At 35.0% G+C, this 27,216-nt stretch overlaps 10 protein-coding genes across 10 annotated transcripts; 3 read left to right on the top strand and 7 right to left on the bottom strand.

Moving 5' to 3' along the window:
- Nucleotides 1–292: 292 nt before the first annotated feature.
- PBS2 (mitogen-activated protein kinase kinase) lies at nt 293–2,344 on the bottom strand (the record flags this gene model as incomplete). The annotated part of the gene is made up of 1 exon (XM_015609424.1): nt 293–2,344. The coding sequence occupies one exon, from the start codon at nt 2,342–2,344 to the stop codon at nt 293–295; it is 2,052 nt and encodes a 683-aa protein (XP_015469721.1).
- Nucleotides 2,345–4,453: 2,109 nt separating this feature from the next.
- Nucleotides 4,454–9,220, top strand: REV3 (Rev3p; the record flags this gene model as incomplete). Its single annotated transcript, XM_015609423.1, has 1 exon — nt 4,454–9,220. One exon carries the CDS (start codon nt 4,454–4,456, stop codon nt 9,218–9,220), a length of 4,767 nt encoding a protein of 1,588 aa, XP_015469720.1.
- A 55-nt stretch (nt 9,221–9,275) lies between these two features.
- AC631_00592 (histidine phosphatase family protein) lies at nt 9,276–10,670 on the bottom strand (the record flags this gene model as incomplete). The annotated part of the gene is made up of 1 exon (XM_015609422.1): nt 9,276–10,670. The coding sequence occupies one exon, from the start codon at nt 10,668–10,670 to the stop codon at nt 9,276–9,278; it is 1,395 nt and encodes a 464-aa protein (XP_015469719.1).
- Nucleotides 10,671–11,068: 398 nt separating this feature from the next.
- Nucleotides 11,069–12,073, bottom strand: AC631_00591 (SDR family oxidoreductase; the record flags this gene model as incomplete). Its single annotated transcript, XM_015609421.1, has 1 exon — nt 11,069–12,073. One exon carries the CDS (start codon nt 12,071–12,073, stop codon nt 11,069–11,071), a length of 1,005 nt encoding a protein of 334 aa, XP_015469718.1.
- Nucleotides 12,074–13,140: 1,067 nt separating this feature from the next.
- Nucleotides 13,141–13,818, top strand: AC631_00590 (CDP-diacylglycerol--inositol 3-phosphatidyltransferase; the record flags this gene model as incomplete). Its single annotated transcript, XM_015609420.1, has 1 exon — nt 13,141–13,818. The coding sequence occupies one exon, from the start codon at nt 13,141–13,143 to the stop codon at nt 13,816–13,818; it is 678 nt and encodes a 225-aa protein (XP_015469717.1).
- Nucleotides 13,819–14,093: 275 nt separating this feature from the next.
- On the bottom strand, nt 14,094–16,643 carry AC631_00589 (anaphase promoting complex subunit 5; the record flags this gene model as incomplete). The annotated part of the gene is made up of 1 exon (XM_015609419.1): nt 14,094–16,643. One exon carries the CDS (start codon nt 16,641–16,643, stop codon nt 14,094–14,096), a length of 2,550 nt encoding a protein of 849 aa, XP_015469716.1.
- A 104-nt stretch (nt 16,644–16,747) lies between these two features.
- On the bottom strand, nt 16,748–18,985 carry AC631_00588 (uncharacterized protein; the record flags this gene model as incomplete). Its single annotated transcript, XM_015609418.1, has 1 exon — nt 16,748–18,985. The coding sequence occupies one exon, from the start codon at nt 18,983–18,985 to the stop codon at nt 16,748–16,750; it is 2,238 nt and encodes a 745-aa protein (XP_015469715.1).
- A 238-nt stretch (nt 18,986–19,223) lies between these two features.
- On the bottom strand, nt 19,224–21,611 carry VPH1 (H(+)-transporting V0 sector ATPase subunit a; the record flags this gene model as incomplete). Its single annotated transcript, XM_015609417.1, has 1 exon — nt 19,224–21,611. One exon carries the CDS (start codon nt 21,609–21,611, stop codon nt 19,224–19,226), a length of 2,388 nt encoding a protein of 795 aa, XP_015469714.1.
- Nucleotides 21,612–22,326: 715 nt separating this feature from the next.
- On the top strand, nt 22,327–26,376 carry AC631_00586 (Elongator subunit; the record flags this gene model as incomplete). Its single annotated transcript, XM_015609416.1, has 1 exon — nt 22,327–26,376. The coding sequence occupies one exon, from the start codon at nt 22,327–22,329 to the stop codon at nt 26,374–26,376; it is 4,050 nt and encodes a 1,349-aa protein (XP_015469713.1).
- Nucleotides 26,377–26,621: 245 nt separating this feature from the next.
- Nucleotides 26,622–27,014, bottom strand: RAD59 (Rad59p; the record flags this gene model as incomplete). Its single annotated transcript, XM_015609415.1, has 1 exon — nt 26,622–27,014. The coding sequence occupies one exon, from the start codon at nt 27,012–27,014 to the stop codon at nt 26,622–26,624; it is 393 nt and encodes a 130-aa protein (XP_015469712.1).
- Nucleotides 27,015–27,216: the final 202 nt, after the last annotated feature.

Below are 27,216 nucleotides of genomic sequence, written 5' to 3'. Positions count from 1 at the left end.
CTAATTAGATATGGAATATAATATAATTTATACATATACGTAACACAATTAATACAGAATTATAACAATACATAACTATGAATCTAAATGAAATGAAATCATGTTCGTGAATGATATAATAATCTTTATATCGGAAAATAAACCTATGTCTCCGACTGAGGATAGCACATGTAATTCAGTAAAAATACTAGCTTATTCGTTGTTCTTACAAATAGTTAATACATGAGCAAAATGAAAATATAATACAAATTTGTTGTAATCACAAATTCAATTGAACGTCATTAAATTATGATTATCGATTGGAGCTGTTTCTGTTTGAATTCATTAACCCGCCTCTATGCAAAGCAGGAGCTTGAACTTTTCCTTTTAATAAAGAGCGAACATTCTCCTTTGGAGGCTTGGCGGTAGTAGCTGACGAATTTGTGCTATTTGTCCTGCTTAAATTCTTCTTGTTCTTTTCTTCTTCGAGCTCCTGAATCTTCTTTGTTACAAATTTATCCATATGAGGATCAATCTTCCTATATTTCGCCAACCATGGGTGCTTTAACAAAGTTGCATATGAAGGCCTCAAATCCGGATTTTTATTTAAACAGCTCTTGATAAATAATTGAGCATCTTTGGAGAACACTTTGGGGTCCAATTTAGGAGGGTCCCCGTCAACAATAGCACTTAATTGGGAAAATATATTACCATAAGTTTCAGCCGGATAAGGATAATGGCCCGCTGCAATCTCCAAAATACTTAATCCTAGAGACCAAATATCAGATTGAACAGAATAGGTATTGTCAGTTGGGCTTAATGACTTAATTCTTTCGGGAGCCATATATGACTGACAGCCAATATTTGTCTTCGCTAATGACGCTACTAGATTACCACTAACTCCAAAATCACACAACTTTACTTTACCTAGTGTATTGACCAAAATGTTCGTCGGTTTCACATCTCTATGGATAATATTATGCTCATCTTTCAACTCCTTCAATCCACGTATAACGCATTCGGTTATGTATGCAAGACATGCTTCATCTTTGACACCGTCATCTTTACCGTATATCTTATCCAAAGAGCCTCCATCCATATACTCCATACACATATAAACAGCACCTTCAACAAAGAAAGCACCATAGAAATCGACAATATATGGTGAGTCACACTTATGTAGAATTTCTAATTCCATTAAGATCTGTGTGAATTTTGTTTCATCCAATTCTAATCTCACTTCTTTCATTGCCATAAGTACGCCTGTAGGCTTATGTAAAACCTTCAGAACAACACCATAATTACCATGACCTAATTCTTCTAAGAACTCCAATTCCTCTAACGAGATACGGAACAGCAATCCTGACAGGAAATCAATCCCCTTTGAATGCAAAGAGGCCTTACCAGCAAAATTTAACGAACCAGATTTTATATCTACATATTTCGAATAATTTGCAAATAAACCCTGCAATTGAGGCTTCTTAGATTGATTTGTTTCATTGTTGGTGGCCATGGTAGTTGAGGATCCAGAAGAATTTAATGATGAGGTTGTCGAAGTTGAATTTGAATTTGGTTGTGAATTTTGCATACCGCTTACTCCAGGAGCGCCTGTATTAGACAAATTCAACTTAAAGTTGGGTTTCTTTTTTCTGTCCGATAACATTCTTGATAAATCACCAGTCGTGTTCAAAGCTCCAGACTCCATATCACTTCCCTTTGGTGCGTTTGGAAACACCGGGTTCTTTCTATCGTCACCTATGGGACTCGTATCATCTGGAGAACTAGCACTAGTTGGGCTACTCATTTCACTTAAATTAAGCTTCATACCTCTTCTTTGGGATAAAGATGGCTTCTTCAGTAATTCAAATGGTGGCTGCTGGGAATCTTGCTTCTTTAAACTCGAAGTTCTGGACATACCTTGGCTTATAGATTGGTTCATACCTCTGCTCATAGCCTGATTCATAGAGTGGTTGATTGAGTGGTTATTTTCCGCTTCCATTGGCGAAGGAATTACACCTAAATCGTTAGCATCTCCCAGAGAATAAGACCTTTGTTGTGCCAGCATATTAGGCAATTTAGGTAATGAAGGTAGTGGTGGTAATGGTGGTAATGGCTTGTCTGGTGCCTCATTCAAGTGGTTGGTAGAAGGTGGCATAGAATTTAACCCACCATGTCCACCATTCACCGGTTTTGTTCTCTTCTGTTGAAATGCCAATATCCTGGCCTGAATATCACCATTTATCTGTGAATGTGATACTCTCTGTGGTGACTGCGTATTCTCATGATTGGCCGCCTTAGGCGTTCGAAGGTTTAGGTTCTCAAACCCGGGACTTAAGTTGTCCGCTGTATCTTTTGCATCACTCATTGATGTGTCTCTATTCTGTACGTTGTCTCACCTGTAACCGATGTGATGGTATCAGAATCACTCAAAATTGGCTGATACTGAATATTGGTCGAATACAATAGCACCTCGACGTCTAAGTCTCTATAATGTAAATCCCTTTGCTTATTTGTGTTTCTCCAAATAACCAATACCTACTAGACACCTTCTGCTATTCTTTAACAAGTATTTTGTTAAAAACGTTAAGTATTCTTGTATGTTAATCCCGACAGTCTGTTGTATCGTCGAAATTTTCTGTTCGTTTTCTAGTTACACTAAAATGGTGTCAACGCTTAAGTTGGTTTCCCTGTATTCAACTATTCTTTACGTTATGATAATTCTTCTTGAAATATCTATAATCCTATTCCCACGTTAACAAGCTATTAAGTTATTAATAATATTATGTATTTTAAAAGAGTCTGTTTCAGAAAATTATTTTCTTTGAGTGTTGGAGAATTTATTTTTAATTACGAACTGAATCTATAAATTCAAATGAAAACAAATTATAGATACTTGGTGGAGAATACACATACAGCTGTATATAGAGACATATGTAATCGTACACCAAAGAACGTTCGAAGCAACTTGTTCCCGTGGCAATTGCAATATGGGCCCATGCTATTGTTACTGTCCCATACAATCCGAAAAAGCGCATGGGAGCTTCAATACAGGCTAAGTAACAGCGACCCCTGCGTTTCTATCCACACTTCGAATTCAATGGGAATAACATCCTATTGTAAATAGACCAATCGGTAGTAAACCTAGTGCCTGTAATAAATGGAGGCGTTTGTGGAGTTTAGAACCATAAATCTATGTATGTTTGAGGCGTTGCCAATCGCCCTACTGCGAACTACTGGAGTCGGCGCTAGGTAACCTTCTACGTCGAAAGTAATGCCGCAAGATGCCATTACGACACATCGCATATAGTATTTTAGGGGCCATTTCGTTCCGATTACGAAGGAAAATCTACGGGTTTCAACAGAGGTTACCTTAAGATAACGATATACTACGGTTGGTAGTCTAAATAACCTTTGAAGTGGTATGGCCCATTTGCGGTCCGTCAGGATATGTGATATGCCCGTCACAAGACGCCTCTAGGAACAATCACTTGCTTGTTAAGCAATAAGACGCTTATTAAGACTGGATAACGTGGGAGCGCGACATTGGGGGACATGGAGTGAAAAAAGCCCGACCAAGAGGAATGTCGCATAACCCATATAGGGCCATTTTAAAAAGCACTAGGGTGTCTCGTCGTACGATTACGGGATCAGTCGCGCAAAATGCTGAAAATGGCTGCGAACATCTTATTGTTAAGGTGCATGTAAGCAATAGAGTGAAGGGAGGGATATCTGAGGCGTTTCACGCTGGACAAGTCAGTAAAATAAGTTGAGTTTTGGGGAATGTGGGAGTAATAAAGGCATTGACTGCAGATACCCGCCTGATAGGTTTTCTATTGCACCATGGGTCCAAATACTTAATCGACAAAGAACAATAATTATCATATACGGTGGAACCGAAACCTAGAAAGATATTTGGTTACGACATGGGTTAATTAAAAATCATTAGTTGTGGATAAATCGGATAATTCAACAAGCTCGTACTACATATGCATGCCTTATTGTAAATTTCGGATGAACTAGCAGAAGGAGGATATCTCAATGCAAATATGCCAGATAAAAACTCGGATAACTTAGGATGTAGTGATACCGAGAAGAGGGCTGTAGTCGATATAGTTTGCCCGCAGGTCGAAACCGAAGTGTCGAAGCGACGTAAAGTGTGGCACATTAAAATAAGGCATCAACTAGGTTAAGTCGCTGTAAGATGATGTAGCAATAGCATGTAGTGTGCATTAGCTGTTGCGCTGCAGTAATCAAATGTTCAAATAAGAGTACGACGTTTTCTATTTTTTGATGCACCTTTACTATAAGGATCTTGGGCACAATTTTTGGGTATCCTGATTCCTGGTAGAAGAGACAGCTCGGCTCGTATAATAACCTCTGGTAATAGGAGTAAAGCACCCGCACTAAGTGAAATAGATCACCAGTAGCTTTTGTAAGTTGTTTTAACGGTCTATTAAGCGCTGTCGGACCCTACATGAGCGATGCTAGATTACATGTTCAGATAAACGATTACGATACATATCAGACACATTCACTGAAGCTAGATCAATTGTATAATGATGTTGTTCAGGTTCCTATCATAAGGATTTTTGGGTCGTTGGTTGTGGGCATAGATGATGGCGATGGCGATAGAGAAAACGCCGATGATAGTCATACGAAACATGGCGATGCTAAACATGCGGAAAAAGCCCTCTCGTATAATGTTCTAGTGCATGTTCACAATTACTACCCGTATTTGTATGTTGATTGTTTTGAGGATGAGGCATTGTTGAGATCAAAAGATTATATAGGTCAATTGGAAGAGTATCTTGAAAAGAGCTTGCAGCAGTCCTTTCTGCGAAAGAAAGGTGACGAGGAAGAAGAGGTAATAAACTTGAATACCGATTCGGGCCTGGGTAAAAGAAAATTTATTGCTAAGGTGGCAATATGTAAAGCTTCACCAATATACGGGTATCAAATTGGCTACAAGCTATTTTACAAAATCTCGTTGCTTTCTCCTTTGTACAAAACAAGGCTAACTAACCTTTTTCAAGACAAGCTTATCAATATCTGCGACTTCAGCTCTAGTTTTGACAGAGGGACGAAGAAGTCGTATGCGGTGAACGTATACGAAGCGCACATTCCTTATTTACTTCAGTTTTTAACTGATTTTAATTTGTTTGGGTGTGGTTGGTTGGAAATAAACAATACTTATTTAAGATACCCTATTCTAAATGACAATACCAACATAGATACGGCGCATCTTAAGTCGTATTTGCGACCATTCATCAAACCTAACAATATTCTTGATAGTTTTAATTTTGCTCGAATTGGCAGATCCTTGTTAGAATTTGATATCACAACCGAGAACATACATAATAGAAGTTATATTAAACAACGGCATTTACACAATGACTTCGTTGAGAATCGTCGTTTCAATTCAGGAATACCTAACAGTGAGATACATTTATCGTCGCTAAATCATATCTATAAGGATTTGAAATATCAATGTGAATCAAGGGGCTCAAAGATGACTGAGTCACAGTTTTCACAGAATAACTTAGGCTTGGGTGGGACGTCTTGGGAAAATCAATCTGATTTAGAAGATTTGATGAGCTATGTAATTTCTCTAACAAAGCCTGCTCCTACAGAAAAATTAGATGAATATTTCAAGCGATTTATTGAATCTGATAAATTTTCTAAATTTTCAACAGCATTTGATTTAATTGATATAGAGAAGGTCACTAATTCTTCAGGTGGTATATCATTGTTGAATTTCAACGACGATCTAATGAAGTGGACTGTTTATCTGTCGTTGTTTGAAGATCTGATTATGTCCAAAGATATTTCTAAACAGGAAGAAAATGATGTCATTCATAGTGATATTATCGAAGCCAAATCCAAATCTTCGTTGGGTATAGATTTTGATAGTGATGATTTCACAGATTCTGAACAAATTAACCCAAATGATGGAACTGAGGAAAGTGATATTGATCTTGCAGAACATGGTGGTGTTCAAAGCCATCCTAATCGATCAGACCATGATATAATGTTTGAAGTAAGCCAGAGGAAGAGGAGGAGAACGTCTGCTTCTCAAGCAACAGAGGAAGGGCAATCGGCTTTGCAAGTTCCTAGTTCACCACGTAATTACTTCAGCAGATTTGCAGAGTCGGAAGAAAGTGATAATCTTCCTGACCTAGTAGATGTCCCTATGAATAGACACCTTTATGAAATTATAAAGCCTCATTTGTTAGATCCCAATCATATAATGAAAAGTTTTGATGAGCAACATATGTTGAAAGTTATTTACGCTGACCCACACTATGACAAGGAATCAGACGTTCAGTCTAAGCCAATGATATTCGCTAATAAGAAAATTAGTATTCCTCTTATAAATTACAACACGATTGAAGCCGTTAAAGTGACTGCAGGTTCTAATTTATTACCTATGTCGTTGATGATTAAAAAAAGTCTAAGGGATTCAAGTTCTTCAAAAAATAAAGTATGTGCAAGGAGCATCTGTTCTTGGAAGTATCTTATTGAACCACCTCTGAGAGCAGAAATTGAGAAATGGGTTACTGTAGAGGAAGCTAAGATGAAATACAAGAGGTCTAAATTCCGATCTCAAATTGAACCTCCGATTACCCAAACCAATGACTTTAAGTTTTCATATAGATCGGAAAAAGTATCACGTAAACCCAGCTCTTTCAACTCGCTAACTAATTTCCATATAGAAATCCATGTTAATACTTTTAATGATCTATTACCTAACCCGAATGTGGACCCTATTACGATGATTTTTTATACTTTCAGCGACTCGAACCAAATGTTCCTCAAGAATAATGACAAAGTTGGCATTTTGGTTTATCTTGAACCAGGATCTCTGACAGATGAATTTCATAAGCAATTAAGGAAGGTTTCAAGCTACCTTGTCGAAAAGCCTATAGTCACGATATTTTTTGATGAAAAATCAATGATTGATAAACTAATTTGGCTTGTTGAATGCTTTGATCCGGACATTCTATCTGGGTATGAGATAAACGCATCATCTTGGGGCTATGTTATTGAACGGTTTCGAAATAGTTATGACATAAATTTATTGTTTGAATTGAGCCGTTGTAAGTTCAAAAGCAACGGCAAATTCGGCGATAGATGGGGATATACTCATACATCTGCGTTCAAAATTAATGGGCGTCATATATTGAATTTATGGAGGTTGTTGAAATCTGAATTAAGTCTTACAAATTATTCTTTGGAGAATATCTCATATCATTTGCTTCATCAAACGCTACCAAAATACCTGAATTTTCAGTTAAGTCAATGGTATTCTGGAAACAATTTTCTGGAATTGTTGTCTGTTTTCAAGTACTATATGAAAAGGGTTCAATTAATGATGAAAATTATTGATATTCAAGAGTTGATTACAAAAAATGTTGAGCAATCTAGACTAATTGGAATTGATTTCAACTCTAATTTCTATAGAGGATCCCAGTTTAAAGTTGAATCTATTTTATGTAGGATAACTAAGGCAGAGAATATATTGCTAAATTCAGTTTCAAAACAACAAGTTCATGAAATGAGGCTGTTAGAATGTATTCCATTGGTTATGGAGCCAGATTCGAATTTTTACAAGTCTCCTTTGGTAGTCTTAGACTTTCAATCCTTATATCCATCAATTATGATTGCTTATAACTATTGTTATTCCACAATTTTAGGTAAGTTGCATGGGTTCAGTCCAAAAAAGAACGTTATTGGTTATTTAAAAAACCTTAAATTACCACCTGGCTTAGTTGATTTATTTGCCAAAATCGATGGTCTAAACATTTCACCTAACGGTTATGTTTTTGTTAAATCGTCTATTCGAAAGTCTATGTTAGCCAAGATGCTTGAGGAAATTTTGAATGCAAGAATCAATGTTAAATATGTAATGAAGTTGTTTAAAGATGATCCGGAGCTAATTAAATTATATAATTCACGTCAATTAGCCTTGAAATTAATTGCAAACGTCACATACGGATACACTTCAGCGACTTTTAGTGGTAGAATGCCAAATTCTGATATCGCGGATGCTATTGTCTCAACTGGTAGAGAAATTTTAACTCAGTCCGCAAGCTTAATTGAACTGACACACTATGGGGCGAAAGTTGTATATGGCGATACAGATTCTTTGTTTGTTTATTTGCCTGGTAAGACTAAAAAAGATGCATTCAAAATCGGCAAAGAGCTTGCAAGTTTTATAACAGATAGATTCCCTGATCCTATAAAGCTAAAATTTGAGAAGGTATATCACCCTTGTATTTTGCTTGCCAAGAAACGGTACGTTGGTTATAGTTATGAATATGAAGATCAGCAGGAACCGAAATTTGATGCGAAAGGAATAGAAACGATTAGAAGAGATGGTATACCAGCTCAGCAGAAAATGGTTGAGAAGACAATTAGACTATTATTTGAAACTAAAAATTTGTCGCTAATTAAGAAGTATACAATGGAACAATTTTACAAGATTTTAATTAATAAAGTTTCTATAAAGGATTTCTGCTTTGCTAAGGGGGTACGTTTTGGGACTTACAAAAATGAGGCACATTTACCGCCGGGTGCTATTATTGCAAATAGAAATGTGAATAAGGACCCAAGAAATGAACCGCAATATCGCGAAAGGGTTCCATATCTCATTTTCCAAGATTCATCCAAACTTCGAATAAGGGATAGGTGCATATCACCTGAGGATTTCATTAAATCATACAACACTCTGAAACCTCTAAGCTTGGATAATGAATACTATATTACAAGAGTTTTGATCCCCCCTTTAGAACGTATTTTTAACTTGATTGGGGTAGATATCAAAGGTTGGTATAAAGAGTTGCCCAAATTCAGCAACGAACTATTTGAAACGAAGACAAATATTTTCCAATTTGCAAAGTTTATAAAATCAAACTCTTGTGCATGTTGTGGCTCAAAATTAGAAGAGCATTCCAAGTCTAAATTCATTTGCTGTCAATGTCTAAGCAACGAATTAGAATTAATCGCAAACCTTTCTATGTCCTCTAAATTGGGAGAATTTAAAGTATTATCCGCAGATAAAACATGTGAAATGTGTGTCAATATGAATTATGAGGGTTTGGGGTCTAGATCTATTAGAAGCTGCATGAATGAATGTGTTAATCATACCTGTCTGGTTTATTATAATAAAATCAGGGTAACAAAAGAAAAAGGGCAATTAGACGAAAAGTATTTACACGTATTCAGTGACTTGGAGTGGTGATGTAGTATTTTTATTTATAAAATCTAATATCTATTAAATTCAGTTCCATTATAAACTAATAAGACGCCTTCTTAAGTGGTGCATTATATTTAACTTTAGTGTAATCCCAAAAAAATGTCAAATCACTGGTAGCATTACCGATTTTACACAGTTTGGCGTAGTCAACTCCTTCCAATCTAGTTTTCACTATGTCTTCAAATTGATCCATGCCGCAAGAGAATCCGGGGCCAGAAGTACAATTATTGATGGGAATAACTGAATCATTAACAATATACCTAACATAACTTCCATTTGAACATTTAAGCTTTTCTGTATAAACCCTTGCCCCCTGTGGAACAATGTGTGAACGAACATATGGATTAAAAAATGGTATATGGTCTGCAGGCAAGGGATTCTCTGGTTCAAATAAACCCAACCCCCCACAAATGTAATTGGTTATGTCAGTATCATGTGTAAACGACACATATATTTTATTAGACAGGTCTTCGTCCTTCAATAGTTGTAAAGACGCATTTAGGAGTACTGATCCAATTGGTTTTATGACGGAATTGCCTGGACCGTCTGAATAGTAATCCGAAAGATCAACTGAATATTCATATTTAATGAATTCTTCGTTTGTAAATAATTCACAGAAAGGTGATTCACCTTTCACGTTGAGTTCATAGGCACACCAACCAAACATGTTATAAACGTCATCTGTAGTCAAATTCAACCCCGGGTTTGGCTTTAAAAGTCTCTTTAATGCACTGTCAAGATAATCATTAGAATAGTGGCTCAAAATATTTTCACTTTCTTCTGAATCCCACGCACTGCATGCACTCGCAGGAGTCAAACTATTTGCACCCATTTCACTACTTTCAGATAATATTACAGTATCAACTTTACTTTCATCATACTCTTGTCCCAAAAAGCCTCGAATAAAACTCTGCGATGTTTCGTATACTCTAGTATTACTCGTGGTGAAAACAGGAATAGCATTAGAGGGGTTGTATAAAGAGTCGTATCTTGCTCTGAAAGCCGCACCATGCTTCAAGGCATTTGTGGTTCCAGCATACGGGCTACGTGAATTCGAAGGGCTTACTTCGAGTTCATATAAGTCCTTATTCGACACAAAATAAGTATAGTCATTCAAGAATGATAACTGCCCACTGAATGTACCATTGTAGTCTTCAAACTTTTGCATGATGTCTTCATATTTCTTCCCTGCACTAGAACTGGGAAACCTTTCACCATGTCTCAGAATTAATTGCACTTGTTCGACTGTGCATTGATCTGGTACATCTGTTGAAATACCATGGCCTGGGTTTTGAATATATGGTCCTGCCCCACCTAAAAACCGGACAATATTATACTGTTCGACTGATGCCTGTTGAGGGCTTGCAACATCTTGATATGCACTTTGACCAACCAATAAAAATCCCCCATGTAGGAGCGTGGATATGGAAACCATTATAGTCGAAAGAATTGACTAAAAATAAAGGCAAACTCGAAGCTTTATTTGTAAACAATAACTGTGAAAAATTATATACTTTTCTTAAGCGCATCAAATATTCGCTTACAAGTACTACAATACACGCAGCCAAACAAAAATAAATTAATTCATAACATACAAAGATATATATGGTTTCTCCAATAACTATATCACAGAGTATCTACTTCAGAAAATCAGTTTTCCTAATTTTGTTACTAAAATCGTTCTCGCAAACATTATTCGGCCATTTTCTGTTTGATAGAATGTAAATCCTTCTACTGCACTAACATTTTTATAACAAAGATTTTGGAAGAACTCTGTAGAAATCGCTGAAAGTGAATACCGCACTACAATCTACGGCTTGATACATCATACTCCTAGATATCTAGCAACCCCTTTGCAGACTCCAATATTGCTTCCTTCAAGGGAATTGGTTTCCAATTGAAAACCCTTCTAGCTTTCTCGTTAGTAGATGGTTTCCGAATATCTTTCGTCCCTTCAATTTCTTTAGTTGGCACATTTTTCGTATATTCAGATGGCAAATTTTCAATTAAAATATTTGCCACATCTAGCAATGAAATGTTTTCACCTGTCGTCAAGATAAATCGTTTTCCTTCTGATTCTGGGGTCTGCAAAGCTTGAACGTGAAGTTTTGCTACGTCTCTTACATCAACGGCACTCAAGTACATATTTTTACACCCGTCAGCAAGCGTACCATCGAGCAAATTATTTATTATTTTCAAAGATGACGAATTATCAAGGCTCTTCTTCAAAGAAGGTCCAAAGATGTACGCTGGATTCAAAACAGTTAGTGAAATTGGGCTTTGGGCATGAGTATTCGCAACGCTCTTAACAAATTTCCACGCTTCGATTTCAGCAATCGTTTTAGATTTGACGTAAGTTACACTAGTTCCGTCGATATTCGTAAAATCGTTCTCATCAAATGGTTTGGAACGTTCAGCATGCCCATAGCCTACGGCTGCGAAAGACGATGTAAGCACAACACGGTTAACAGACGGAGACGAAGTAGCAAATCTCAATACACGCAATGTACCTTCTCTAGCCGGGACTATTAAGTCATTGGGATCTTCAGGCTCAGTTAATGGAAATGGCGATGCAACATGAAGAACATGATCAACTCCCTGGAATGCCTCCGCCCATCCGTCATCTTCGGTAACATCAGCTTCAAACACTTTCAATTTTTCCTTAACCGTCTTATCATCAAGCTTACTATTGGCCTTGATTATTTCACGTAACCTATTTTCTTTCTTTAAGTCTCGTACGGAAGTGTGAACATCATAACCTTGTTCAAGCAGCTGAATAACACAGTAGGTTCCTACAAATCCTGTACCACCTGTTACTAATACTGTTCCACAAGACATCTTTATGATATGAATCAATTGATGTATATGGAGAACTATTTCGGTCAATATACTTCCTTATATATTATTTAGTAATGTAGACCTCGATTGCTCTAAATGGTGCTTAGTAATATTTACGGAACAAGTCTGGGTTCGAAGCGATGCTTATCAATGATTATCAATGATTATAGATAGCTATTTACTAGAATAGAACCTGTTCTAGTTCAATACCCTCTATTGTGGTAATGTTGTTACGTGTTAAACGAGGTACATCCTATTAATTTGTAATAATAGTTTTATTTATACTGTAGATAGGCTTATCGTGTGGTGTCAGGAATATTGAAGGTATCTCAAACGGATTTGTCGGCTTTTCTGTTTTCCGTAAGAACTCTCTATCCTCAATGCAATGGCATATATTTCCATAAGAACTGATTAAGATGTCTTTTTTGCGTTCCTGATCATGCCTAATGCTTTTTAGATATCAATGGTACTTTATCAATGGTATTTTTCAACTGTAGATAACCGTACAAATAATTAATTACGGGATATGAAAACTAGCAATTGTTTGGTTCCAAAAACTAACCACAGGAAACTTCAATATATGTTTTTAAACCACATTATTTGTGAAATCATCTTTTATCAATACATGTGTTAGAATTCTCTATATCGAAATCAACTGATCAACTGGTCAACTGATCAACGGGTCAACTGGAGTTCATATCCGACGCTATCCGAATGCCTACAGCAAGATGATCAAGAAAAAGGTGAGAAGAATTAGATTATAAACATTATATACCATACGATAGTAGTACCGCCTACCCTTGAATATATAGCTGTTAAGCACTAACTTGTACTTTCCCCATAAAGAAGAGCTTCTAAAAGAAATATCCGATCCAGTTTTTTTATATCAGAACTGCTCGCCGAAAATTCAGTTAAAGTTCCATGAACTGTTTTTTTTTTCAATTTCAGATAGTACTTTAGCTATAAATTCAGGTATTCAAATTAATTGTAAATAAGACTATTATTATACTACTATCAGTATTTCTTAGGAAACATTCGTGAATACTACTAGAGACTAATAAAAAATCATGTCGGTAACACCGCAAACCTCAGCAATAATAAAGCCATCGAAAGGCAACGTAACAGTTAAAGATGTTATGCTTTACATACCTAACTTGATTGGTTATCTTCGTGTATTGACAGCAATATTGTCTTTTGCTTGTATGAAAAATCGTCCTATAAGTACTTTAATTTTATATGGAATTTCAGGATTCTTAGATGCATTCGATGGCTACGCAGCTAGAAAATATAACCAAGGTACAAGGTATGGAGCAGTATTGGATATGGTTACTGACAGATGTGCCACAACATCATTGACTTGTTTCTTATGTGTCATTTATCCTGATTTTTGTTTACTTTGGCAATTGTTAGTATCTTTGGATTTGGCTTCTCATTATATCCACATGTATGCTATGATGTCAAGTGGTTCTGCATCCCATAAGAACGTTGATGAATCCCAATCGAAGATATTGTCATTATATTATACAAATAGAACAGTTTTGTTTGTTGTTTGTCTTGTTAATGAATTATTTTATGTTGCTATTTACTTACATTACTTTGATTTCTTTTGGTTAGGCACGGTTCTAGTTTTCTTAAGTGCCCCAATTTGGTTCTTCAAACAATTTGCAAATGTTATCCAATTGAGAGCTGCTGCATTGATTTTAGCTACTATGGATGCCAAGGACAAGTCTTCAAAAAAGAATTAAATGATCAACCGCCTATGATGAGCAAATTTCCTGTGAAACCATTAGTCATAATTCAACGTCATTGCCTTATAAAATGATAACATCCTAATTATCACTTGATTTTTCAACTCGCTCTCTACATATTTATAAATTTTGTTGTTGTGTGTATATCTACCTCTAATCTTATCACAAGGTTAAATTCCTGGTTGAGCGAAGTCGATCTAAAGTCTATTTTGTCGAAGTTTCATTTAATTAATCAGTCATAAGTAATAAATATTAAACCTATATATAAGTACTTAATTTTCTATTTTATTATTATTTAAAACAAATCCATAATCAGCTTCTTCTAATGCTCTTTTGCGTAATTTCTCTAATGATTTTGCCGAATGCTCTTGGAGCTCGTCTAATTGCTTCATATCTGCCATATCTTTTTCCAATTTGAAGCATTCCTTCAACATCTCTAAATTCAAAGATTGGCGGAACCCGCTAATACTTGTGTTTAAAAATTTCAAAAATCTATTAAGTAATTGTTTTTCGTTTACATTTAACTTCAGTGCAGTTAATTGATCTTGGAAGCTTAGCCTAAAGCACGTTTTAGCAAATTCAAAGTATGCTGTAGATGTATACTCCTTGTTCTCAACCATAAGAATTTCAGGCATTATTGCACTTAAAATTTGATAAGAATCTTCGTAACATTCCATATTATTTAAAATGGAAATTAATATTATTAGCCCTTCAACAACTAAGGTTTTGAATCCTGTTTGTTTCGCATGCTGTATTTGTTGAATGATGAGAGAAATGGCTCTTGAATGTGCTCCTGACTTATTGAATATATAGCATTTTAGTAAATTAAGTCTTATTATAGTATGCAAATTAGTCTGAGTCTTAGAATGTTGCGACTCGATCCGTGATAAATTACTTGATATGTAGTTTAAAGCTTTCGAAAAGTTACCTAGCGCAGTTTCAACTTCAGCATGTAGATAAACCATCTCTGCTTTTAATTCGATTTCTTGAATTTCATTGTTGGATAGCGTTTCCATGATCTTCTGCGCAAATTTAAAACGGCCTTTTTTTAATGCTATCTTTACTAGCATTATCAATGTTCGCAATTGCAACATTTTGTAAAGCGATTGATCTCTCACCGTTTTATGTTTCAAAGCTTCTAACTTCGAATAGGCTATTTCTGTGTCCCCACTATAATATTCTAAATAAGATTTTCTTATTTCAATTGATAATTCGTCACTTAAGTTTCCCGTATCTTTGGTGCATTCGAGACCAATATCTGTGTAAACACTGCATAGATGCGGATTCCCAATTCTACTCCAAACAGTTGCAATCATTTCAACAGATTTTATAAACGTAGGTAATTCGTCATTAATAGAAATATAAGTAGCCTTAAGCAAGCTTTCAAGGTATTTGTTTAGAGGACCGCCATTATTCATTACATGTAATGTTTCAAAATGGTAACTCATTGCATATAGCAGAAGGGAAACTGACTGAGTTTTGTTTACTAGAAAGTCCAACAAGTGCTGTTCATTGTTGTTATGATAAAATGTTTGAGTGTTCCATAACTCAGGTTTATTCTTCATAAAGTTGAATAACCATGATAAAATATATGTTAATGTTGAATTATCTTTATTTTCTCTTGCAACAGAAATAGCCTCCTGAATTGCATCTAAGGCTTTTTCGTCTTCACCAAAAAACTGGTGCAAAGATGCCCTAGAAATTAATGCAAAATGATAGAAATATTTCGAATTATTCGAAACCATATAATCAAAATATTGATGCAATGACTGAAAAGCGCCTTCATAATCGAGATCGTGCAAGCATTCCAAATAGTTAACATAATAATATGATGGTAAATTATTAAATGTAGTATTCTGAATCAGGCATGTATTAGAATTAGGAGATGTCATTAATGACATCACATCACGTAATAACTTAGGAGTTTCAGTTCCATATACCTCCAATAAACTTATCTGTTTATCCAATAGAACTTGTATATCATGTTTCGGGACTGGCAATAATTTCAAATTAACACTTTGAGATGATTGTGAGGGTGTTGGCAAGCTTACACCTAAGCTTTCATTTAATTGAGTTTTGAGTGTATTAAAAAGGATTTCATCGTTTTCATTATTTCCGTTTGCTTCTTTGATTTTGGCGTTCTCAAATGCAAATGCTGGTTTTTCCAATAGCTTTCTTTTGGAATCAAAAAGGTCTATAGGTCTATTATTATAATGTTGTATGTTACCTCCGTTTGACACATATAATGCTCTGGAAGGCTCCCTGTAATCAACAAATGCTTCATATAAAAGAAGCTCTTCGTCAAAATGCAATAGTCTAAATGTTGTTACGATTTTTTGTATAAATGAACCAAGCAATGATCTAGGCGATATAAGTTTCTTAATATCTTGGTCCGGTGTAGGTTCATCAACTGTCACAACAGCTGATCCCAGAAGAATACAATAAGCTCTTTTTATATGAGAATCCAAGCTTTCAACAGAGTTTATATTCCATAGGGCTTGCAACAACTTTTTTTGAATATCATTAGCATCCTCCTCGGCGGCTAATTTACTCTCCACGGATCCAGAATTAGAATCAGAAATAATGGATTGTTTCAAAATGAAACACAAGTCACGTAATTCTGGTAGTACTACCAACTCTTTCTTTTCATTGTATACTAAATCGTTCTCTAAAAATCTTACTATGGTAGTTAGAACAGCTTGCAATCTATTTTCTCGAATGAAATCTGTGCAATACAATACAACAAGTATTAATAACGAAATTTTATGAGGTGACAAGTCCTCTGTTAGAAGTAACTTAATCCTGCTTGTATGCAATGGCATTTATATGTTATTGAGTACGTATAAAAAGCCGTCTTGGATCTATATTTTTGTTTATCAATCAGCGCGAACTATTAATATTTATACATTATGATATACAATTCTATTTACTCATCATCAGAATCATCATCACCAACTACGATATCTGGCATTTCAAAATCTGAATCATCGTTTTCATCTTTGTCTACTGTAATTGATGTCGCAATTTGATTTTCTAAAGTTGGAACTGCTTCGGAGGTGCTTTCTGTAAGGACCTCTGTTCTAGTAGCTTCGGGTTCAGGAACAACATCTTCAACCTTTTCAGATGTCTCAGCAAATTGAATTATCAGTTCTGGATTCACATTAGTAAATATCTTTTCATTTGTCTTACTATCTTCAGGTACTATTTTTGGGAGGTTTTGTTCTGGTTGTTCATTTCCACCGACGCTAGATTCAGATGTGTCAATCTTACGACGTTTTGTTGATGATTCAAATTCCTCGTCTACTTTTAATGAGCCATCATTATCATTTTGCTCCATTTCCTCATCTTCTGTTTCACTCTCTTCTTCATCGTCTTCAATCACCAGACCTGATTTCTTAATATAAGTTGGCAAAGGTGGAAATCTTGGATTATTAAAAACACTCAATAGCGGATCGTCACCTAATAGACTAGTAACAATTGGAAGCATTGAATTCTTTTCGAACCCCGGATATAAGACAGAGTTTATTAACAAATGTTTTAATTCTTGAGAAATAATTTGGTCTTTGTTGTAAGACTTAGCAACTGTAGCTTCGATAATTAAATAACGGAACACTCTATAGTGTTGAGTTGGTGGTAAGCTGACCCTTGTTATAACGATATTCACAAACCTACGTGTAGATTTGAGAGTTGAAGATGGAATTGTTTCATTGAATAAATGCTGGTGGGATAACAAATCCGATAATGGTACAGACTCCTTGTTCTTCTTTTTATTTTTCTTCCTATTTCCATTAACCTGGTGATTTTGTTTCTTTCCATCAGAAACTGGTGAAGAATTAAGTGTTCTTTCTTCAACCAAACAAAGTGCAACATCGATAAATCTTATTAAAAGTGACGCATCGCTCAAACTTGATACAAGCGACAAGAAATTTCCAGTACAGTCAAGCAATTTGCACATGAATATTTCATTTGACAATACTTCTTGGTAATCAATTCTCTTATTAGAGAAAGGGATTAGTATTTCCAAGAATGCTAATATGTTATTCAAATGTGGAATTAATGACCCCTGGTATTTGATAGGTAATTCACTCAAAAGATTAAGAGAATTAAGCTGGTTTATTAAAGTTGTAGACTTAATTATTTTCTTAACTTTCTCGTCACGAATGTCCTTTTTAAAAGGGACAAATTTAGTACTGATAGAACAAATGATTTCGTTAATTATGAGTACCAATCCAATCGGAACCCTTACACTAAATTGAGTTTCAGAAACTAAATAAGCCTTCATAATACTCAATAAAAGTTCGACTCTATCTGAAATTTGGAAAATGGTATCTGGCTTGTTTATATCTATTTCTAAAGAAGCAAACTTGAAATTCAGTCCTTGAGCTTCACTTTCTCTGGTTTGAGGTATTTTCTTAAATAATTCCATTAAATCAGAATCATCATTTAAATTCAAGAATTCATCATAAATAAGCAAAACTTGTGATAATTCCTTTACGATATCTACTATATCGCCTTGCCATTTTGCATCTGGTTCAGTCTTTTCGATGATCGGCAACGTCGCTAAGGTTTCACATATTAATTGCTTCAAGTCTTGAGGAAAGGCTTTATAAGATTCAGAACTTAAAAATTCGATAAGCCTGTTACGTAACTTATTACCGTAAGGTCTGAAAGTCGTAGGATGCTTCCTGATTAATGAGTTTAATGACCCAATAATTAAAGATGGATGGTAGGCAATCTTTTCCATATACAATGTGATAATTGTTGGTAACCTAGGCGTCAAAACTTCTCTTGTAAGAGTTGGCTTTCCTCTTATTTGATCGCATAGACTGTTTAAACATTCAACGGTTGAGCTTAAAATTTTTGGGTCAGAGGACTGATTACAGTTCTCTAATATTTTCAATAATTGACTTACAAAATTCACCCCTTCATTAGCTAAAATATTGTAATTATTGCCTAATATTCTGATCAAATTAATCCCACACCATTTATTATATACTATAGGAGATTTTGATAAATTTAAGGAACGTGATACTAAATGCTTCAAATCTGTCTTAGAAATATCATTCAACAACGCCTTATCACGATGTAAAGTTGCAAGTATAGGGATTATTGATTTCGGAGATGACTCCAAGCTTTCAAGGATAACATCTAACGGTAATGACATCTCTCCTAACTAATTTACAAGACTAGCATTAGTTTAGAAGAATCAATATTTTTTCAAATATAGCGATGAGAGATGATTTAAATCCTGCATATATAAAATATAAATATATAGAAGATTTATATATAAAGAATTAAATAATGAATAATGAATAAACAATTGTGAATTTAGGCTTTATAAATAATGTCTGTAATAATAAATGACCTCATATATATAATCAAGAGATCTCAATTTTAATAGCTTAAAATACACCTTCTAACAAGTTTCTAAAACCAAAAGGTTCGTACAAAGTACCCTCACCTTCGAAGAACTTAGACATAGACTCAACCCAATGCAATCTTAAGGAGTGCAACATGGCGGAAGTACCCTCCATAATAACTAAGATAACAACAGTTAATACAAACCACATGGCAAACAAAGCAACTGTCATGATTACTCCAACAATTCCAGTCTTACCAAAGGCACCTCCAATGGTCATAGACCATAAGACAGTAGATAATTGGGCATGTGCTAAAGATAATGCCCACAATCTCAAATATGATGCAGTGTGAGAAACACAGTTCAAGCAAAATTCGATAGTATGAATCACTTGATGAATCATTATGTCACCAAATGTGTGCTCTTCGTGGTCTTCTTCATCTTCTTGGTTATTGTCAGTGTTATGCTCATCTTCGTTATCATCATTTGGTAATTGTTGATATTGATGAGCTTCTTGAGCGAACTTTCTCTTAAAATATAATGGCTTAGCTAATAATAACCATGGAACACAAATTAAAGCAATTAGTAAAAGAAATACTTGGACAGTAGATTGCCCGCTGTATAAAGGCTCTTCAACCGTTCCTGGAGATAAAAACATTGAAATTAACATGTTCAATAACCCTGGTGGTTGCTTCTCAATTGCAAACCAATCAATGGACCATTTGTAAACGATACATAACGACAAGTAACCAAAAATACCTTGCATAAATAATAAACCAGGAACAAAATTTCCTACTATATCAATCATACTTTTAAAATGAAGGTAGTTAGTTAATGAGAAACAATATGAATAAGACATATGTAAATAACCCATTAAAATAGATAATTTCATTTTATAGGAATTTGTGAACAACAAAGCATTTTCAGATCCATGCCAAGTCGGATCTAAACCCATAATGTAAGTACCAGTCCTTTTTGCTTCGATAGATTCACCTATTTCAAAATTTTCTGGCCATTCCCAACCTGCTTTAAAGAGGGTCATGGATTTAGAAAAGATATCATTATACAAGAAACCGGTGTACATCGAAAAAATACCCATTAATAACAAAATGTAACGACCTGTAAATGCCATGTCAAAAATTTCATCTCGTTTCATTGCACCTAGTTTCTTTTCATTGTAAACTAATGCAAAAGCAGCTAACGTTAAAATAAACCCATGACCTAAGTCACCAAACATAATAGCGAACATAAATGGGAAAGTAATAATGGTTGGTAAACCTGGGTTAACTTCACGGTAGGTTGCAATACCATAAGCATCACAAATATTTTGAAATGCGGCAGTGAATTTGTTCGTTCTATGATATGTAGGAGGTGTTCTCGAGGTCTCTAGGACATTAATGATTGTTGGGATAGATTGAGAAGCCGTGGAGGACTTGATAGTTGAAGTTAAGGTTTGCACTTCGTCACTTGGAATCCAACCTTCGGCAATCAACGCTTTTCTAGAATCATCGTAATTACATTTGTTCATTATTTTGTATACTGCCTTTTCTCTCGCTACAATTTCCCACCACTTGGACAAATCCTTTGAGATAGCGATTAATTCTGAGTTTAACGCATTTTCAGTTTGGGATAAAACAGTCGAAATATCTGCCAACTTTGAATCAACTTCCCTTAACTGCTCACTTCTCAATTCATTGGTCGAATCTACTTTATACAAGTCAGCGTCCAAGGATTCACAAATCTTCTTAATACGTTCATAAACAATAGTCCCGTGTGAAAAAATAATAAATGAATTCTTATCAACGTAGGTATTGGTCTTAACGTCATAAATTGGTTCCGCCAATTCTTCAGAATGGTAGTACAAGTTACCTCTTAAAACTCTCCATAAAATTTGTTGTAAAGTGAAAACTTTATCCCTGTTGATTACACCAGAAATAAACGATGGATCACGTAAATCAGAAATACCACCAGCTTCAAGTTGAGCTAACAAAGCATCATCGCCCGATTCTTGTTGGGGGCCGCTATTCGTCCCAAAAAAGTTCCCAACACTTTGAATACTGTATTTCAATTGCTTCAAATCCTTTTGTTTGTAGTATAATGACTCCGTGGAATCGATCAACTGAGAAACACGGTCCTCCAACAATTTGCCATTCTCAACATGAGTATCAATCTCACTCTGCGGAACAATGTTTTGCATTTCATTCAGGTATGGATATGTCTTGACAGGAATACTTCTTTGGTCCAACTCCTTCTTGAAAAAGTTATATTGTCTTTCAATCTCATCCAATCTTCTCAATTCCTTCACGAACGATCTTTGAAATTCATTGACCTTAGAATTCAAATCCCTAAACTGAATCATATTCAATTGACCAATCTCATAAACAATAGCCCTCGAAACTTCTGTCGGAACATATAATTGAACCAAAGACATTTCGGCAGAACCTACAAACATTAGTTAGTAATCCTATTCAATATTCTCTATTTCATCTAAATATTCATCTGATAACATACGGAAAACCGCCTCTTCTTTTTCTGACATGTTAATTGCAATATTTAACTGTTTTAGATTAAAGTGGCCTTGATTTGCTTTTCTTCATACTAAGGAGAAAGTCATATATGTTTCCTTGACAGGAGAGGATTGAGGACGGCTAGTATTTCGGTAAGTCCACGACTCTTTTGTTGGTCTGTTTTGTGACCAATTCTAGTACACCAGATAAAGACTAGTAAAAATATGTTTTAATCATTATAAATGATAATACCCTTGAATTATAGTACCATCCAAGAGTGTAATGTAGACTATTTGTTAGACGTTTTAACCTGGTAGGCTTCTAGAAGATTGGAAGTTTTCAAAATCCAGTTTCGCATATTCTTATTCACCATTAGAGAACATAATGCTATAAGACCCAGAGGATCCACGCCGGCCTTTATGTATTGAAACGTCCCTTTGATACTCCTTTTCTAGCAATGCCTTAAACTATCCGTTTGAAGGTCATAAATTGCAAAATCCCATAGAAAGACTATGTGTTGTATGCAGTACTATATAAAGGTACAATTTTTTTCGTACGATGAGCATCAAGAGGTTCATAAATGCAACAGGAGACGATAGAGTTAGGAAAAGCAGTCTAAATTGTAAATATTGATTGAATATGAGAAATTTGATAGTCTTGAACAAAGGGCATATTTCTCCTGAATCGAAGACATACCCAGATTTGGGTCTTGTTGATTCAGTTTTTGATGCAGTGTCTAATAGTGTAACGTTTGCTCTATCGTCAGAGGAATCGGGAATAATCGAAGTACAACAATTTATGAAAAATGGAGAGGTATTGGTATTAGCTTCATTTCCTAGTGATGGTGGTCGTATTTTATCATTCAATCATTTCGTTGATGCCTGCCAGTTGATATTTGTTATGGAAAATGGAGATATCGTTACAGCTACATATGACCCAGCACAGCCAGACCCAGACACTACGATGGTAGAAATCGTAGGGTCTATTGATTCAGGTTTATTGGCATCGTCATGGTCTCCTGATGAAGAAACATTAGCGATTTTAACAAGAGAAAATAACTTGCTCTTGTTGTCTAGATTATTCGAGCCACTCAATGAAAAACAATTAAACCCAGATGATATAAAAATTACCGACTCCAAGCACGTATCTGTTGGATGGGGTAAGAAAGAGACACAATTCAAAGGTAAAGGTGCAAAGGCATTAGAAAGAGAAAAGGAAGCTTTGAAACACGCAGGCTTAGATTTAAAGGAAGACACTCCATTAAGAGACCCTACGGTAGCACAATTAGAAAAGGGTACTATTTCAGAGTTTGATGATAGATCTGCTAGTATAAGTTGGAGAGGTGACTGCGAATATTTTGCCATTACAACAGTTGAACCTGTTTTGGTCGAAGATACTCAAGAATTGTATGACAGAAGAGTCATTAGAGTTTTCAGTAGAGAAGGTGAATTAGACAGTGTTTCGGAAGCAGTGGATGGATTAGAACACAATTTATCTTGGAAGCCTCAGGGCTCTTTAATTGCATCAACTCAAAGACATACTGATGACGACGGTGATGAAACCTTAGACTTAGTTTTCTATGAAAGAAATGGTTTGAGACATGGTGAATTTAACACCAGATTAAACCCATTTGAAGAATCAATTCAGAACCTTGAATGGTCTTCAGACAGTGAGGTCTTAGCATTTCAATTAACTGATAGGGTTCAATTATGGACTAACAAGAATTACCATTGGTATTTGAAACAAGAAATCTACGTGACTGAAGATGACTCTTCAAATGAAGTTTCGTTTATTAAATTTCACCCTGAAAAGCCATTACATTTAATGATTGGGACACTGAGATGTGGTATACAAGTCATTGATTTGGCCTATAAAATTACTACGGGCTCTACGCAGTTGGGCCATGACATTGGTATGACTTTAGTTGCTGACGGTAATATTGTGAAGATTACTCCATTGTCCGTAGCCAATGTTCCCCCACCTATCAGTTTTAGGGAGATAGAAGTTGAAGATAACATTACCGATTTAGCAATCAGTAAATCGAATGAGATCTATGCTATATTAACCAGCAAGAACGATATTTATATTTGCCATTTACCAATTGAAAACATGAAAAAGGGAAAGCATCCAAAGATTATTAGCAAAATTGATTCAACTCAATTCATGGGTCCAGCAGAATTTTCAAAGCAAATTGCATTTGTAGCTGATTCTACGATAGTTGTGGTTGTTGATGCTGGAAATTATTCAAAGGCTATTGAGTTTGATATTCGTGATGATATTGCTTCACCTATATTTAACGACTCAATTAATTTTGTACCAAAAGTTGTTTTATTGAAATCACAAGCTGACTTCAATGCTGTAGCTTTACAAACTATCGACGGTACGGTTTATCAATTGAATTCTCGTCAAGATCTTGCGGAAGTCAGTAAATTTCCCCAATTATGTCGTGATTTTGAATTAGCTGTTACTTCTTCCGACGAAGAAATGGAAGATTCTGATCCTGTTTTGATAGCTTTCGGAATTTCAACAAATGGTAAATTATTCGCTGACCAAAAGCAAATTGCGACCGCAGTCACTTCATTAAAGACGACCGAGTCTCATCTTCTTTTCACTACTGCCCAATCACAATTATGCTTTATTCACTTGAAATCAGCGACTGGTAACTTTGAGTATGATATTTTCCAAAAGACTAATGATAATAACGAATCTTCAATTGATGAAAGAATAAGACAAGTTGAAAGAGGATCTATTTTAGTAAATGCTATGCCATCTAAATACTCCGTAGTATTAGAAGCACCTAGAGGGAATTTAGAAACTATCTGCCCTAGAATTATGGTGTTATCAGGAGTTCGTAAATTCATTAAACAGAAGAATTATAAAGAAGCATTTTTGGCATGTCGTACACACAGAATCGACTTGGATATTTTACATGATTACGATCCAGAACTATTTTCTGCTAATGTCGAAGTCTTTGTCAATCAAATAAAGAAAGTCGAACATTTGGATTTGTTTGTTTCATGTTTACATGAGGAAGATGTTACATTAACCAAATACAAAGATACTATTAGAGAGTCTGAGAATATCACCACAGGATTGAAGTCATTGCAATTAGAATCACAACCTACTCCTGTACAGAATGATGGTACTAAGAAAATGATTAGGAATAAAGTCCAAAAGAAGGACCCCAAAGATTCAAAGGTTAATAAAATCTGTGAAAAGATTTTATCTGTATTATTGAAGCCTGAATATTTCGAAAAATATTTGCAAACAATTATTACTGCGTACGCTTGTGAGAATCCTCCAAATTTACCAGATGCATTAAAATTAGTAGGTGGCTTCAAGAGTGTTGAACAAACTGAACAAGCTGTTATACATTTGTGCTTCTTGCAGGATGTTAATAAATTATATGATACTGCTTTGGGATTATATGACGTTAAATTGACCTTAGCCATTGCTCAACAATCTCAAAAGGATCCAAAAGAATATTTACCATTTTTACAAAACTTGCATACACAACCACAGTTAAGAAAGCAATTCTTAATTGACGATTACCTTAAGAATTATGAAAAGGCATTAGGCTGGTTATTTGAGATTGGTGAAGAATCTCATGATGAATTCGATGAATATGTTGTGGCTCATGAATTATATAAAAAAGCATTGCTTATTTACAAATATGATTCTGGAAGAACGAATGATATATTAAGATTATATGCGGATTATTTACATGACCAACAAAACTTTAGTGAGTCTGCATTAACTTACGAATACTTGAGTGATTTTGAAAATGCGCTTGAAAATTACATACTTGGCAAGAAATGGAAAGAAGCATTATCAATAGTTCAAAAGGCTGAATACAAATCTAAATTGATTTCTTCTGCTGAAAGATTGGTATCTTCTTTAACCGAAGAACATAAATACGCTGCAGCTGCAGAAATTGAATTTTATTTCTTAGGAAATATTGAAGAAGCAATAAAATTATATTGTAAAAATTATTTTTACGAAGATGCAATTTTATTAGCAGTTAAAGAAAAGAAGGATGATTTGATTCCTTCTATAGTGGATATTCAATTGAATGAAGGATTCGGAACTATTGCTGAATTATTGGCTGATTGTAAAGGTCAAATGACATCCCAATTGAGAAGATTAAGAGAATTAAGAGCTAAGAAACAAGAAGACCCATATTCGTTTTATGGAGCACCAAATGACGACTTCGATACACCAGATAATGTTTCTGTGGCAGCATCGGAAACTTCAACCACGCCTTCTTTTTTTACTAGATATACTGGTAAAACATCCGGCACAGCTAAGACTGGTGCATCTAGAAGAACTGCCAAAAATCGTAAGAGAGAAGAGAGAAAGAAGGCTAAAGGTAGAAAAGGTACTATCTATGAAGAAGAATATCTTATTAGATCTGTCGGTCGTTTATTAGAAAGATTGGATCAAACACAACCTGATGCTATTAGATTAATTGAGGGATTAATTAGAAGGAACATGAAAGAACAAGCCTATCAAATTCAGAAAAACTGGATGGAACTTCTTGATTTCTTGAGAGAAAATATTGAGGAAATTCACAACATGAGCGAAAGAGATAGAGAAAGAATTGATGACAATGGTGAAGTATACTTAATACCTGAAATTCCAGTTCCAACAATATCTGATTTCCCAAAAAAGAATATTTTAGATTTTTAGTCGTGTAAACATTATATAGCTAATAAAGTAGCATACTTGAAAATTATATTACAGCTTGTCTTGTTCAGTTTTAACAAAATTCTTCAATTCGTTCTCAAGAAGTAGATCTCGTAATCCTAAAATAGAGTTCTTCAATCCATCAGTTATAGCTTGTTTTTTACTTTTGTTATAACACATATGTTTGTGCGGCATATTTGTGGCCTCTCCCGTACCTAACTCGTCGTTGTAAGTGCCGTCTTTCAAAATTATACGAGCAACAACATTATATTTGACTGAATATTCATTAGTTTCTTCATCAAGATGCTCGTGTACCAATGGTAACTGATAATCTCAGATGACCATCCATTGTAGCCAAATACTTCGTTTGCCAAGTTAAAAATAACGTTTGATGCAAATTTCAGGTAAAAGTGTGATCCAGTGAATCGCTTTGAGTCTTTGGCACTTTGCATCGCTTCTAAGCGTGCTTGCAAAGTTCCAATCTTCTTGAGAGCCCAGTCTGAAATAATTCCTTCATTTGAATTATCTTCTTCTTCTCTTTGAGCTTTATCTTCAAATTCAGACATGTCTGGGAAAAAGACTACCGTTGACGAATTAGTGGTCTCATCGCTATAGGCATCGTCCCATAAGTTATTATTCATATTAATCGGAGTACCACAGAATACTCAGCACGATATGATATTTCCATTTAAAACACTAATTATAAAGTTAGTTGGGTAATAAAGGTTTCAAATAATTTATTTAGCTAAATGTTTGTAAATAAAAATACTCGTATTAATTCTATGGGTCTACGCGAACCAAATTTTTCACTTTCGAGTTAAACATCAAGAATAATACCGCTAT

Source organism: Debaryomyces fabryi, assembly GCF_001447935.2.
Source record: "Debaryomyces fabryi strain CBS 789 chromosome Unknown contig00007, whole genome shotgun sequence".
NCBI lineage: Eukaryota > Fungi > Ascomycota > Pichiomycetes > Serinales > Debaryomycetaceae > Debaryomyces > Debaryomyces fabryi.
Note: the sequence above shows the minus strand (reverse complement) of the source record. Positions and strands in the feature narration are given on the sequence as shown.